Raw genomic sequence first — 16,102 nt, 5'->3', positions numbered from 1 at the left:
CTGGCAGATGAAACTTGGCATTTAAAGCTTACCATCCAGTTTCTCACAAATCGTTCCACAGCCCCCTACCATTTTTCCTTGGAGAGATACCCCTTTTTTCCTCCTAGTGTTGCTTCATGTCTGTTCTCTTCCTCTGTGTCTATTTGTCCAGCTCCCATCGTCAGCTGTCATAGTTCATCAAATTATTTTCAGCCACATGCCTTTCTCACATTGATTTCTTTTTAGGTCATCTTGGTGCAAAAGTAGTTTAACTCCCTTTTGCTTCCTTGCACTGTGTTTTTGTAATGTTTTCCCAGACTGGTTTCCTTGCCTCTGTTCTCTTTTTCCTTCTTAGAATACTTCTGTGAGATAAACCTTTCTAGAACATTTGCTACTTCCAATTTTCTCCCAAAACATGCCACTCAAAGCTGTTTTTTCTTTCTTTTTCTTGCCTACACTCAGGTTCAAATATGAGTGTTTTGGCTTGCCATTAATATTCTGTGTAAACTGATACCTGCTCCCTTTGTCCATTCATGTAAGTTACTCAGAAACTTCTTGTTGCCACAAAGGCACTGTGTGGAGTGCCCTCCGAGACACAGTTCTTGCTTCCCATAAGCTTTAGATGTTGATGAGACATACGTACAACATAGTGCACTGTGCGTGCATGCGTGCACAGTCAGTTCATTCTTGTCTGACTCTCTGTGACCCCATGGACTGTAGCCCAACAGGCTCCCCTGTCCATGGGATTCCCCAAGCAAGAATACTGGAGTGGGTTGCCACACCCTTCTCCAGGGGATCTTCCCGACCCAGGGGTTGAACTTGCAGCTCCTGTAGCTCCTGCACTATGGGTGGATTCTTGCTGCTGGAGCACCGGGGAAGCCCTGGTGTGCTGAGTGCACACTTACACACGCTCTCCGGCTTCGTCACAAACACTTGGGGCCACGCAGCCGGTGTGCCCGGGTTTGAGGTTGCCCTCAGTCTCAGCTTGTCTTGTGTCTGAACTCCCTCACATCACCTCCGGACCCCTCTGTCACCCTTGTTTTCAGCACCCTCTTCCTTCTACCTGCAGACCTTCGGGTGTCTGTCGCTTGTTATTGACATGTGTTTCTTCTGAGAATTACCTCTTTGCGTTTCTCTCCTTTCTGCCACTTAACTCTGTCTCCGGCACAAACCTTAGTGTCAGAATCGTGGAAAGAATACAGACTTTGGAATCCTACTTGGATTTGAATCCCAGCTTTTAGCCTTTCCTAGCTTTGTTCTTAGACGTTAGAGTACTCTGGGCTGCTCTTCTCATCTCCAAGAAGGGTAAAGATACTTGCCTTGCAAATACTTGGTTGAGTTTGCAAAGCAACTGGTTCTGCCTCTGACCTGCAGGGGGCACTCAGAAGATGGTTGTGCTGAGCCCGCATGCCCGTCTCCTGTCCCCAGGCTCCCGTGTATTTATCGTTTGTAGAAAACTAATTTAGTGATTAAAATGGTTGCTGTGGTGTGTTAACTATTTTCCCTCTCTTGTTGGGTGAGAGGCATTTGTGCGTGGGGGTGGGGGGTGGTCCACACTCTCAGCCTGGGCTGGAGCACCAGGAGAACTGTATAAACAGAGTTTGCTGTCGGTATAGACCTTTGTCCACATCTGTGTTGATAGAGCTTGCCATATCCCTAGTCTGTGAGTCCTTTAAACCTTTATGAATTAAACATTTCCCCCTTATCTTAAAATCTTATGTGTGGAAATAATTTGAAATTCATAAAAAGTTGTTTAAAAAAAAAACAACAAGCAGGGCAAAGAATACACAGATACTAGTCACTCAGGGTAATTAAGTCTCGCAAACACTCTACCCCATTTGATTTATCATTGTACTCTCTAACTAAAAACCTGTACACACTCACAGTGTATCCTTATACTGTCTTTTGCTAAAGTGCCATGTGTAATGGATTTTTACCCCTTACATGCTTTAGTATAAATTTCCTAAGACAGGAGCTTTTCTCTTACAAATCATAGTAGAGCTAATTACTGTTTTTAGCTGTCATGTCTCTCTTAGCCTTCCTTATCTGAGACAAGTCCACAGCCTCTCTTTATCTTTTATGGCATCAACCATTTTGCAGAATACAGTACCCCTCTCCTTTTTTTTTTCTTTAAACTTTATAGTGGAGTACAGCTGATAAACAGTTTTGTGATCGTTTCAGGTGAACAGTGAAGGGTCTCAGCAGTCCACGTACATATATCTAATCTCCCCCAAGGTCCCCTCCCATCCGGGCTGCCACATAACGTGACAGCCTGGGGGAGACACTTTTAAGGCAATGTAAATGGCTTGTTCCCCCTAAATTGAGTACTCAGCGAAAATTTTTGCCAGACTCAAGCTCTCCCATTATGATGGCAAAATGGTAGTAATTTCATTACTTGGACATTCCTCCCACTTTGACCATCAGCCTTCCTCATTCCACTATACATAGGCGTTCACCTTTCTCCTCTTTATTTGTCTATTGTTAGTATAGAGTCATGGCTTCCTTCCTTTTTTTTTTTTTAATTGTTTATAATTCATTACTGTTCTTAATTGCCAGTTTGGTCTAAAATTGTCCCAGATTTGGTCAGAGGAAGCTACGCCGACGTGCATCATGTCAGCATGTGCCTGTCCTTTTTTGGAGGGAGGGAGGAGGACATTTCCTTACTTTTTGTCAAAACAAGATGTTCCAAGCTCATCTTGTACATGCCCTTGACCTAGACCTGGAACCAGCCACTTCTTCCAGCAGCCTTGGTTCCTTTTAGTGGAGAGTGGTATTAGTGACCAAGATTAGTGCAAGATGTTAAGAAAAAAAATTTAAACAGCCTCAGAAATGGAACTTAATTTTGCACCTTTTTGAATATCTGGCCATATAAATTATTCGAAAAATTGTTTCTTGAAAACTTACTTTAGAATGATTTCAAGTTTACAGTAAAGGTTTAAGAATAGTATAAAGGAATCCCATATGCCTTAAACCCAGCTTCACCAACTGTGAACATTCTACCTCATTTGCTTAATCATTCTCTTTTCCCCACCCCGAATCATTTGAGAGTAACCTGTAGACAATGCTCCTTTACCCCAGATACTTCACTGTGTGTTTCTTAAGAACAGGGATCATATAAATCACATCACGGTTACAAAATCAGGAAAATTCTAACATTGGTACAGTGTTAAATGTGTGTAAACCTCATTTAAATCTGGACACATGTCCCATTAATGTCCTTAATAGCAGTTTGCTGTTCAGGGTCCAGCCTAGGCCCATGCACTGCATTTAGTTGGAAAGTCTTTTCAGTCTCCGTAATCTGATTCTTTCCTTAGTGACATTTTTGAAAGGTTCAGATCAACTTTTTTTTTTTTTTAAAATAGAAAGCCCCTCAGTTTGGTTTTGTGTGATGTTTTCTTCTGACTCAGTTGAGGAACACTACGATGCTGTGTCCTCAGTGGGTACGATCAGGAGACAAGTGATATTAGTTCATTTAATTTTTTTGTGTCACTTGCTTCAGGTGGCAAAAGAATTACAATTTGATGTTTTGAGTGTTTGTTACATCTCTTTTTAATATTTATATAATTATAAATTTTTATCATTACTTTTTTGTGTGTGTTTCATCTGGCATGTAATTAAATGTCTGTTTTTTTGTTTTTTAATTTTTACAGTGTTGTCTTGGTTTCCACCATACAGCAACGAGAATCAGCCATAATGACCACATATCCCCTCCCTTTGAGCCTCCTCCCATCCCGCCCCTCTGGGTCATCACAGCGCCAGGATGGGCTCCCAGTGTTATTCAGCAGCTTCTCCCAGCTATCCATTTTATACATGATAGCATGTATATGTTGATACTAGTTTCTCCATTCAGGAAAGCAAATATCATATACTTTTAATAATGGCCATGTTTAACAGCTGACTTGTGGGATTTCTGAAAGCATGATGCGCCCTCACAGGCCTGTGCGGGCCAGCTCCAGCATGCATCCCACCGCAGTGATCTTGCTGCGGAAGGGGCCCACCTTCAGGAACCTTGTGACTGACTGTGTCTTGCTGTCTTTGAGATCAGCGCCGTCCCTACTTTTGTCGTTCCTCCCACAGGACTCTGTCTGGCTCACCCACCTCATCTCCACCCAGCATCTTGCCTGCTTCCAGGGCCTTGTTTGTCCCCACACTGGGAGCGCCTTCCCATGCCTCAGTTGCTCTTCTCTGCCCCATTTCAGTTTGTCCCTCGGCACGTTACCGTCCCCAGTTAAAGGAAGGCCCCAGATGTGACTAGTATCTTGGGGCAAGGAGAGTCTCTCAGCAAGATGGTAGGTCTAATGCAGAGACAGAATCCTTTATCTAGAAAAGAAGATCTATTCTTAGGACTCCAGGGTAGAAATCTAAGTAGAAAATAAATTTTTTTTCCCCTGCTTATTAATAGGTGGGTACATGAAGATGATTTTAGTTCTATTAATACAGTTTATCTACTATGTAAATGACTTAAAGATGGGAAGCCAAGACCATAGCTACCATTTAAAGCCATGTAAGTGATTGATCTGTAGCATTTAGAATTACAATGTGTTTGTATATCGGGGATCACCTGTGAATTGCAGAACGAGGCCTGGCGGCGCTGACTAACGGCACTTTCCATTAGTTCTCGTGTCATCTGTCAGCGAGACTAGTTAGGACCCTGGAGAAACAGTCAGGTTCAAGGATACATTTCTCATGAATGAAAAAACATGGGATTATTTTTGTAATAACACGCCATGGTTTTTGAGTTCAGATTACTGGAGAGGTGCAAATGTAGATACATTCTCTCCTGGGGATTGGGTCAAACTAAAATTTTGATCAAGAATGTCTTGAAATTTTTCCTTGTTAATAAGTTCATCTGTTATAGGTAAAAACACAACAGACGTGTTAACTGGGTAGCAGACGGCTTGATTGACCTGTCTGTCCCCCGGGGCCCGCCCTGCCCCTGAGCAGCAAGATCCATTACCCGGGGATCTCTTAGGGAAGGTGTGATCAAAGCGGCCACCTCAACTGAGCATCTTACTTAGACCTGTTTTCCATTTTTATTTTGTAATCGCCTGTTTTAAGGCCATCTCGAGTAGTTCTAAGTGGCTGGTTACTACTGCAGTAGAACAGGAGTCATGCGGCTGAAATGCGGGGTCCAAATGTTTATCATTTGCTCCTAGCAACTTTATCAGAGAGCCGAGAATACTCCTTCAAGAACAGATGCTTCAATTCCAGGTGCCTTCAGAACCTAAACTTCAAGTGAGTTTGAGGTGAATTAGGGTTCTGTGTTCACTTCTATTTAATACTGTGGGTAGCTAACTCAATGTTTAAAAAAAAAAAGGAATTAGAGCTATGAAAGCAATTTAAAACTTACTTTTGTCCTGTGAATGAAAAAAGAGGTTGATCCTGAAAGCTTTATTAAAAGGAATTCCAACTGCTTATTAGCCATCCCTTCTGACCGCAGTTAAGAGAAGGCCTCAGGTGTCGCTAGCATCTTGGGCACAGAAAGCCTTATGGCAAGATGGGGCCCTTGTGGAGAGGACCTTCTTGATACTGAAAAAAGATGTATTCCTAGAATTTCAGGTTAGATATCTAAGTGAAAAAAAAAAAAAAAAAAACCCACTCCTTTTTTTTCCCTGTTAAAGTCCACATTGTAAATAATTTAGGCATGCAGACTATGTGATCTCTTTTGCAATAACTCAGCTCTTCATTGGGCTTCCTTGATAGCTCAAGTGGTAAAGAAGCTGCCTGCCAATGCAGGAGATGCAGGCAGGAGACTCAGGTTCCATCCTTGGGTCACGAAGATTCCCTGGAGGAGGAAATGACAACCCACTCCAGTATTCCTGCCTGGAAAATCCCAGGGACAGGAGCTTGGCGGGCTACAGTCCACAGGGTCGCAAAGAGTCAGACACAATTTAAGTCAACTCTTTGGTGGCCCATTGTATTGCAAAAGTAGCCATAGACAATGTGTAAACAAATAACATGACTGTGTTCCAATAAAACTTTATTTATGGATACTGAAGTTTGAATGTCATAGAATTTTCCCATGTTAATATGTGTGTGCCACATACAATAAAAGCCACACACAAACAAGCAGAGGGCTGGACTTGGCCCATGGCTTATAGTGCCAACCTGTGCTCTAAAAAATGAAACTTTAGAACTTTCAGTAACTTTTTTTTTTCCAGGTTATTGGCAACCCACTCCAGTACTCTTGCCTGGAAAATCCCATGGGTGGAGGAGCCTGGTGGGCTGCCGTCTATGGGATTGTACAGAGTCGGACACAACTGAAGCGACTTAGCAGCAGCAGTGATATTTCAATACCTTGAAAAATTGATTCTTCTTTGTATGCTGCAGACATTTTAACTGGTTGTAGTTTTATCATGCCAAAGGATAGTTTACCAGCCTCAATTTTTCAAAAATGTTTCCAAAATAGGGGCTTACGAGACCTAAGCGTGTGTGTGTTTAATCGCTAAGTCATGTCCAACTCTTTTGCAACACCATGAACTGTAGCCCACCAGGCTCCTCTGTCCATGGGAATTCCTAGGCAAGAGTACTGGAGTGGGTTGCCATTTACTTTTCCCATATATATACATATATATGTGTGTGTGTGGGTGGGTATGTATTTGTATATATATATATATATATATATTTCCCTTTCCCAGTAGCTCAGCAGTAAAGAATCTGCCTGGAGTGCAGGAGACACAGGTTTGATCCCTGGTTTGGGGAGATCCCCTGGAAGAAGGCATGGCTACCCACTCCAGTATTCTTGCCTGGAGAATCCTATGGACTGAGGAGCCTGATGGGCGCTAGTCCATGGGGTCACAACTTTTTTTTTTTGGCTGAAAATACGACTGAAGCAACCTGGCACCTCAAGTGTGTGTGTGTGTGTGTGTGTGTGTGTGTGTGTGTGTGTGTGTGTGTGTGTAAACACACACACACATTTATTTATTCTTTTCAACCACTTAAAAATGTAAAAACCTTTCCCAGCTTGTGAGCCATACACAAACAAGAGTGCTGGACTTGACCGATGGCTCATACTTTTCCAACCTGTGCTCTAAAAAATGAAACTTTAAAACTTTTAGTAACTTTTTTTCCCCAGGTTATAGTGATATTTCAATACCTTGAAGAACTGATTCTTCTCTGTATGCTGCAGACATTTTTTCTGGTTGTAGTTTATTTTGCCAAAGGATAGTAAACATTTTACCAGCCTAACCTTTTCAAAAACATTTCCAAAACAGGGACTTACAAGTCCTACAGTTTAGTTCTGAACAGTGTCTGGAGTCAATGGTAATGCTGTTGTACCGACCGTGCTGTTCCTCTGTTAGGGTGCTTGGGGACTTTCTGGTTCATCAGTCTTAGTAAGGTACAGCTTATTTGTAGCTCATTCTGACTTCTTACAGCAGACTGGAACCCATATCGGACACAGGGCAGTGCACAGAACCCTGGGGAAGAAATTAGAGGCACTCAGGGCTGTGGGAACTACTTGGAATTCAGAGCATTCCTATTACTAGCCTTGATCCCAAGTTTGATTTTAAGATGTTTGGTTTTCATTATGTGCTGAAATAATACTTGCTTCTCTGTTCTGCTGCTGGACATTAAGTTGTGGCCATAGAGTGGCATGGTTCTTTAATTGGCTTTATTACTGCTAAAGTAGAAAGGGGGAAAATGCTGTAAGTAATGAGAATTCTCTCCCCTATTTAATGTTAAAATGGCCTGACTTTCTCTTAATTAGATTTTCCATTGCACATCATTAAAGATGTACACAACCTAAACCTCAGTGCTTTAAAGTCCTTTGTTTATGGTTACAACATAAATTATATAATGTTTGGGAGAATGGTAATTAGGACTCTTTCATAGAATAAATTTGATTTAGCCACTGATCTCAGTTAAAAAAAAAAGTTATAAAAATTTCTGGAAGAGGGAATTCCCTGGCGGTCCAGTGGTTTGGGGCTCAGCTTCCACTGCAGGGGCGTGCGTTCAGTTCCTGGTTGGGAAACTTAAGATCCCACGTGTTGCGTGGTGTAGCCAAAAAAAAAAGTTGTTAGAAGATTTTTGAAAATGATAGTTGCAGCCCTATGGACTGTAGCCTGCGAGGTTCCTCTGTCCATGGGATTCTCCAGGCAAGAATACTGGAGAGGGTAGTCCTTCCCTTCTCCAGGGGATCTTCCCAACCCAGGGATACCCCGGGTCTCCTGCATTGCAGGCAGATTCTTTACCAGGAAGAAGATTATCAGCAAGTGAAGGATGAAGATGTCTTAACTTCTAAATAGTTGCAGAGTCACAGGCAGAGTTACCGGGATTAGATTTATGGCATGATGGAGGGGTGGGATAAAGAAGAACAGCAATTCCAGATGGTCCGGAAACACACATGGTTGGAAAAGCAACCCTCCCATCCTCACAGGTTGAGAGTCTTATCCTAGGCTGAGTGGTGAATGTGTTTCAAGAGTTCTCACATATTAGCTGTAAGAAGAGAAGGTATTATCTCCATTTATACAGTCAAGGAAACTGAGATTTAGAGGATTTAAGTAAAATCTTTTTAGATGGAGTTTAAACCCAGATTGGTCTTGAGCCCAAGTCCTTTGCACTCCAGCGCTTCCAGGCCAGCTCTTGAGAGGCGCTCCATGTTCACTGGAGAACGGGTGGACTTGGCAGCAACTCCTGGGATGTAGAGTTCAGAGAGTTATTGCCGCAAACAGAACACAGAGGTGAAGGGGCACTCGAAGTATAAGGATGTAGCTATTTAATATATTTCCTCCGTCCTCTCTGCCTTATTTTTAGATTTTCCTGGAATTTTTACAGAGCTTTTTAAGGGAGTCGTTTTATGTTCTTTTAAAAAATTTTTCCGAGTATCCCATTATCTTGTTGGTTTACTTGTTTTTCTCATTACCTCCACTAAAATGTAAGCTGAAAGAAGACAGACTGTTCCGTATACTCAGTGCCGAGACCACTTCCTGGCACATTTTGTACTGTATAAACTCACTAGAATGGGTGCAGTTTGTATGATACATTGATTTCCCTTTCAGTTTGATGTTTTGTAAAAATCAACTCCCCAAAAGAACCTTGCTAATGCAGACCTGCTCTCTCTTCCCCTTTCCTAGGGCGATTGTGTTGTTACTGTACTGCTCGCGGAAGAGGACAAAGTTGAAGACGATGTAGTTTTTTACTTGGTGTTTTCGGGTTCCACCCTCCACCACTGTACAAGTACTCGGAAGGTCAGTTCTAATACGCTGGAGACCGTTGCTCCTGGTAAGTATTTGAACACAGTCTTCACCTGCCTTTATTTATTCTGTGTTCTAGCATAGAGTGATAGGAAGAAGGGTGATGAAACTGCAGTTGGGTTTTTGTTTTAAATACACTTCATTTTGTTTATTTCTTGCTTGTTGCACAAAATCTGAGCCTAACTAAAAATAATTGAAATAAAATGGTGTCATAAATTAGAAGACAATCGTTAAGATCAACAAAAATTTTAATTTATTGGAATGTTGAAGCAAAGTAAAATACATTTAAGAGAGAAAAGTTCATGCGGTCGCTGTGGTATGACTGCAGTTTTGATTCCGACTTTCCTTGTGGCAAAAAGAAAGGTAAATGCGATTACTAACACGGTCCTTCGTATCTGTGAGGGGAAGACTGTAAAAACCAAAGTTCCCCCAAAGTAACAGATTTTAGTTCACGGTGAAATGAATACTTAATCACTGTTGCATTTATCCATTTAATGGAATTAAAAGGAAACTGTTTACTTGTTAAAAATCCTTTGCAAAGTCATGATATCATTGCTAATGCCACCAGAAGCGGCTTTTGACCGATCCCAGGCATCTAAAGGTATATTGATTTGTGTTTGGAAATGAACTTATTCTGTCTTTCCTCAAGCTTGCTTTGAAGTTAATAATTGGTTAAATTTCATCTGAGTGCAAAAGAGGGGAGATTTAGGGGGGACCCATAAAACTGTTGACAGTTGAACCATTTGCTTTCAGAGAACAAAATGGATTTAGTTCTTACTGAAACTTTTCCTGTCTTCAGTGTTTTTACGTAACATCAATTCCACTTTTTTGAAATTAATCATGTAAAAAACTGCCAGTTTTTGGTGGCTGCTGTGCCGTTTTACATAAGTTGACTTCACTTGTGGTACCTGCCAGGTCCTGGAAGTTACACCACATTCACGAACTGAGACTCTGACATTTATCCTCCTGTATTTATCCTCCTACTTGACAAAAGTGATTTTGAAAATACAGGATTTAAAGATTTAGGCAAATCCTATGTATATTCTGCCTCAAACTTCTAGGGACAGGAGATTGAGCAAGACGTTCAGGAGAGGTGCTGATTGTTTCTTCTTTCCCCTAAAGAGTATTGTGCACCTTCCTTGTAACGTAAAGCCCCAGCAGTCTTGTTCCTGTGATGGATATCATGTCAGAGGGTCTGATCTGGAACCTTGCTGTCTGCTGAGTGGGAGCCATCCATTGTCACCCCTGCTAGACACATCTGTGTGTGTGACAGTGAGAAACAGCCCTCAGATGGGTATTAACAGAATCAGTCAGTCCCTGACTGTGCTCTTATTAGGAAAGGAATGAGGATAATTTATAAACTTACTTTTCCTCCTGATTTAGAAGTACTGTAGCAGTTTGTGTGTTTGTGGATGTGTAGATATATATATGTGTGTGTGTGTGTGTGTGTGTGTGTGTGTGTGTGTATATAGCAGATAGATGGCAAGAAAGCCTGCAAGCAGATACCAGGAGGATGGGCTTCCCTGGTGGCTCAGACGGTAAAGAATACATCTGCAGTGCAAGAGACCCAGATTGGATCACCACGTTGGGAAGATCCCCTGGAGGAGGGCATGGCAACCCACTCCAGTACTCTTGCCTGGAAAATCCCCATGAACAGAGGGGCCTGGCGGGCTACAGTCCACGGGGGTCGTGAAGAGTCGGGCAGGACTGAGTGACTGACCCAGAGGAGGGCCAGCTGTCGGGCCAGCGCCCCGTGTCCTCGCTGGCCTTGGCCACCGCGGGGCCCCGCCTCTCGGCGCAGAGGGCTGTGCCCGGCGGCCCTGACACCTTCAGTGTGAAGGTGCTGAAGTTAGTGTGGGCTGCAAGCAGTTGCTGTCTTCGGTTCACAAGTCCATGGTATCGTATGACAGCCAGGAGCTCCCGGTTCTTACCAGATCCTTGTATACTGTCCCCAGCCTGCTTTTCTGACTTCAGTTTCCATTTCCCCCTTGCCTTTGGGCTACCACCTCTGTAACAGGTCTCAGGACCCCTTCTTTCCCAGCCCCCCACATCTCTGGGTGTTCTTTGTACCAGTTGACTCTGGGTGCCCTCGTTCTGCTGGCTCCAGCCCGCCAGAATGGATGTTGTATTCTGCTCTTTCTCCCTAATTTGGTCGGAATCCTCAGTACCTTCCTGACCCCTTTGCTTGGGGCTTGGAACCCCAGTGCCTGGCCTCTCCTAGTTTGCCACTAAGCAGCTCTCCTCCCCTCCAGTTATGATCTTACCTGGTGCTGTCTTCTCACAACGTGCCCCTCTGCTCCCCACCGACCTGCATATTCTGCAGCCCGCCTGATCCGGTCAGGCTGCTGCATGAGGCCCTTAATCGCAGCAGAGGTGACAAAGGATTCAAGTCCTTGAAAGACCCCGTTGTACGAGCAGGCCGAATGAAGAGCGAGGCGCCCCATGAGCCTTTGATGTGTGTTCAGGGGTCCCCGTGAGCCTCCCTTCTTGCTGAAGGAGGACCTCTGTTAGCCACTGAAGCAGGAAAGACTTCTGAGTGGATCTCAGTGCTCTGGTCATTGGGTGTGTGATTTTCCTCTTCTCTTGTCTTTTTCAGCTGCTCTTGTCCAGATTGGCTCAGGAACTGTTGTGGAGGAGGGGGGAGAGATGGGCAGATTTCAAAACTAATAAGCTAATTTTGAATTTCTTCTTTATATTACAGAGTTAGTATTTTCGTGTAGAAGTAAACGGCCTTAAATCTGCCTTGGGGGATATCTTTGACTTGTTTCTTATTTTCCTTGAGGTCTTTACTCAGATGATCACCTTCTCAATGAGGCCTTTCCTGTCCACTTTATAAAAGTCTAGCCTCTCCTTTATATGTATATATAAACCTGCCTTCTCTACACACTCCCTGGTCCCTTTCCACGCTTCACTTTTCTGCACTGCACTGATCATCTTACGACTCATTTATACGTTTTATTTATTTTCTGCTTGCCTCTGCTGGAGTGTCAGCTTCACCAGGGCATGGATTCGTGTCTGTCACGTTCTCTGGTGCATCTGTGAATTCCTCCCACTTGATGAGACCGGGTTTCTACCATGTTGAAACTCATCCTGGTTCTCAGAAACTGCCCTGCTAGAAAGGTTGTACATACATTTGTTCACACACACCCCACACACATATTCACACACACACACACACACACACACACACACACAAAGCCCCCCACCCCTTTCTTTTGAAAACTGCCAGAGGACTCTCTGGCTTCTTGTGTTGCTTCTTGTCTTGGGGCAGGAGCCTGTTTTCTGTCCAGAGCTGCATCTGATGATTTCTGTGTGTCCTATTGATGGGCTCAGACTTTGTGCGGAGCGCGACGTCAGATTAGTCACAGTTCCCCGTGGGGAGTCCGCTCCTGCCCTGTGCGTCCTGGTTAGAGGGGGACGCACCCGGCCTGTCCGCAGCTGCTGCTGTCGGGACGATGTCCCCGCCCCGGCTCCCGTGTGGGGCTCGCTCCTCGGGTCCTAGTCGTCCGGCCGACCATGGAAGAAAAAGAGCTTTGTGTCTGCAAATGTCAAGTTGCATGCAGATTGCTGGCTCTGATTTTTCTTGGAGTCCTCCGTGTGCTTCACTGGCACTGCTGTGTAATAGTTTAGTTTTCATGAAAACTAGATGATTGATTGACCTTCCTAAGACAGCTACTCCTTGATGTTCATTCATCTGTGACCTTTTATGATTTTGGTGGGTAAGGAAATGAGACATTTCTTGATAGTCCCCGAAGAAAAACCTCTCTGACTCCAGATATTGAGATTACAGTCCATCGCGCCCCCCCCCCCCCCCCCCCGCCCCAGCGCCGTTTCTTTCATATTTTCTCACTTTTTGGCTTTTCTGATGATAAAATTAACAATGAATTGTATATGTATGTTTACTTATAAAGAAATTGTAAAGGCATTTTCTTGCCTTATCACCATAGACAGGCTGTAGACATGATACAGTCCCCCCTTTTTAAAAAATGAAATTATGTTAAGATTAGTAGCATCTTGGGACAGTTAATTGGAGCCTTTGGAAACTTTATCTGCCTTTAAATTGTTTGGCTGTTTTAAAGTGCATGTGTAATTTTTAACATATATAGTAATTTTTAAGAAAAACATATGAAGACTTTGGAAATACTGTCCTCTCTTTCAAAAGTAAAGCTGTCTTTGTGCTAATTAACACTAGATTAAAAAAAAGTTTTATAGTATAATACTACATTCAAAATACCTATGAAATTGATTAGTTTAAGAATATAATTTGCTGTGAAACATACGTCTAAAGACAAAAGGTGTTGCCTTTGTAATAAATAAAAATAAAATACCTCTATTCTTTTCTCTTCATATAAAACAAATCCAACCCCAAATCCCATTTTAACAAAACAGTGATTCTCCTTGTGGGATGAGGTCGAGATATTTTCTTTCAAAGGCTGTAGGATGAGTAAGTAATATAAAGAAATCTGAGTACCTGCTGAAGGTAATTCCGGGAGGGTATGAGGTGCTGTCCTGTGCTCACTTTTATTAATTGAATGCGAAGATAGACCAAGCAAGCAGTAACTGCAGGATGGAAAATAAGGCAGGGTATTCAGTGGGTGAAGCCTTGTGAAGGGCCTTGGTGCAGAATCTGTCATGACATGAAATCCTAGCATTGCCCCACATGTCTGTCATTTACTTTTAGAATTCACAGCGAAGGTTCTTGTTTGACAGGAAAATAGCAAACATTCCTTGACCCAGGATTTGACTCAGCTCTTTGGTATCTTTCCTTTCTTTCTCACTTATCAAGGGAAGTTTCTATATAAAGCAGATTTGTTATTGAAAGGAAAGAGAAAAGTACATCTATCATGATCAGAAGTCCTAGGGGGCTTAATTAAAAATCTTTGCTTACAGCCGAGGTCTCAACAGGTAGCCTGCAGTGAAACCACCGTATCTCTCAGTTCCTGTGAACCAAGGCTCTGTTTCTGGCAGTAGATGTCCAGAGGTCTCCAAATCAAATAACACTTGAGAAGTTCTAGGCTTTTAACTGGCCCAATCAGAGATGCCCTCGCTCTCTGACAAAGTAATCAGTTAGTTTTTCACTGGATTCTAAGTCTCCCTATCCTAAAATACTCCTACTACAAGGCTATCTCTAGGCAGATGTGATTTTATATTTTAAAAGACGTAAATTAATGTCCAATGCTAATCAGTGTACATGGCTACTTTTGGGGAGGACCAGGTGAAGGAAGCTGTGTGCTCTCTGGTGTCCAGGTGAAATGCCTGTGTGGACCCTGCACCCTCTTGAGCTCTGGACACAGTACTGGGATGGAGTTCACGTGTCACAGTGGGGCCAGTATCCTCCCAGAGGGGTGAGAATTGGTTCTTAGGTGGTTTAAAAAAAAATTTTTTTTTAAACTCTTTTTCCAAAAAAAAAAAAAATAATAATAATAACTTTGTTTGCTTATTTATTTATTTTTGGCTGTGCTGGGTCTTTGTTGCCACAAAGGCTTTCTCTAGTTGTGGTGAGTGAGGGCTACTCTTGTTGTGGGGTGCAGACTCAGCAGCTGTAGCACACAGGCTCAGTTGCTCTGCTGCACGTGGGGTCTTCCTGGACCAGGGATGGAGCCCACATCTCCTGCATCAGCAGGCGGCTTCTTTACCACTGAGCCACCAGAAGAGCGCCCATTTCCCCGATCTCACTCTTCACATATAAAGCCCAGATATAACATACAAATGTATGAGATGTCTGTAGTATTAAAATTTCATGGGGTGGGGATGTCAAACAGAGAGAAATGTTTAGAAAAGCTGCTTGGGAGATGTCAGTGACTAAAAGATTGAGCATACTTCCTTGGAGTAATAAGCTAGATTATAGTCCACCAGATTTTTAGTGTCAGTTCGGCCCTTTCTTCTCCCAAATGTACATGATTCCTGTGCCTGCTGTTTCTCCCTCTCTCCTTAAATGCTTCTCTACACACATACAGAGAGCTTTGGTACCTTTATGCAAATTTGCACATCTTCCATTAGACCACTGAAAACTAGCAGTAGGTACATACTTTAGCAGATAGTCCTCTCTCCTGTTAGAGTGTGGGTCTGAAGATCAAAAACTTCCTTTAACTGTGTAGCCACTCCAGAGGGAAGAAAAAGACACCAAAATTTCAAATCCTTTGCCAAACCGAAGTAGTAAAGTGTATTCTTTTTGTCTTTTCCGCTACTGACTGCGAATGCCGTCTTTGTCATAGGAAACGACTGAGGCGGTCTGGGCTTGGCTGGCCCAGCAAGCACTTCCAGGGTTCCCTTTGTTGGTGTGGGGGCAAAACAAAGTCCCGATTGTTTCATCCTCAAAAGAGAAGGCCCGGATGGGATGTGTGCCACTTTTAGCCTAATAGGAAATGAAGTAATTGTTGGGTCATGCTTAAGCACTTTTGTTTATCTGTAACACCATTTTGTTGCCATGGGTACAGGTGCGTCTTACAGTGATAAGGAGCCTGCGGAAAAGCTCGCTGACCTCAGGAGCACAACACCTCCTGACCTCTGAGCACAAAAAAAGGCTTAGATGCTTTTAAGAGGACCACGAGCAGTTAAATTTTTGTTTCCCTCTCAGGTGCTCCTGGTTGTATGGGAGCACATACATTCCCCCCTTTATGTTTTCAGTTCTCCAGTGTGTCAGGGACAGCGCTTAGCTCAGAAGCTGTGTTGGGCGTATGTGGAATCTCTTGGTACAGTAATAGAGATCTGTTTGCCTTGAGTCACCTGAATAGGAGCATTTTAAGGAGAGTGAAAAGCTGGCTTAAAACTCAACATTCAAAAAATGACAATCATGGCATCTGTTCCCATCACTTCATGGCAAATAGATGGGGAAACAATGGAAACAGTGACATATTTTATTTTCTCGGGCTCCAAAATCACTACAGCCGGTGACTGCAGCCATGAAATTAAAAGATGCTTGCTCCTTG

General features: G+C 43.1%; 1 protein-coding gene across 10 annotated transcripts in view; it reads left to right on the top strand.

Annotated features, from left to right (window-relative positions):
• The window catches only part of AKAP13 (A-kinase anchoring protein 13), a 322,494-nt gene that overhangs the window by 113,055 nt on the left and 193,337 nt on the right, over nucleotides 1-16,102 (top strand). For all 10 annotated transcript variants that reach the window (XM_044933352.2, XM_044933353.2, XM_044933355.2 and 7 more), the window contains one exon: nucleotides 9,054-9,201. In XM_044933352.2, the coding sequence (XP_044789287.2) occupies nucleotides 9,054-9,201 (148 nt within the window). The remainder of the gene's footprint in view (nucleotides 1-9,053; nucleotides 9,202-16,102) is intronic.

The sequence above is a fragment of the Bubalus bubalis genome, chromosome 20 (assembly GCF_019923935.1).
Source record: "Bubalus bubalis isolate 160015118507 breed Murrah chromosome 20, NDDB_SH_1, whole genome shotgun sequence".
Classification (NCBI taxonomy): domain Eukaryota; kingdom Metazoa; phylum Chordata; class Mammalia; order Artiodactyla; family Bovidae; genus Bubalus; species Bubalus bubalis.
Note: the sequence above shows the minus strand (reverse complement) of the source record. Positions and strands in the feature narration are given on the sequence as shown.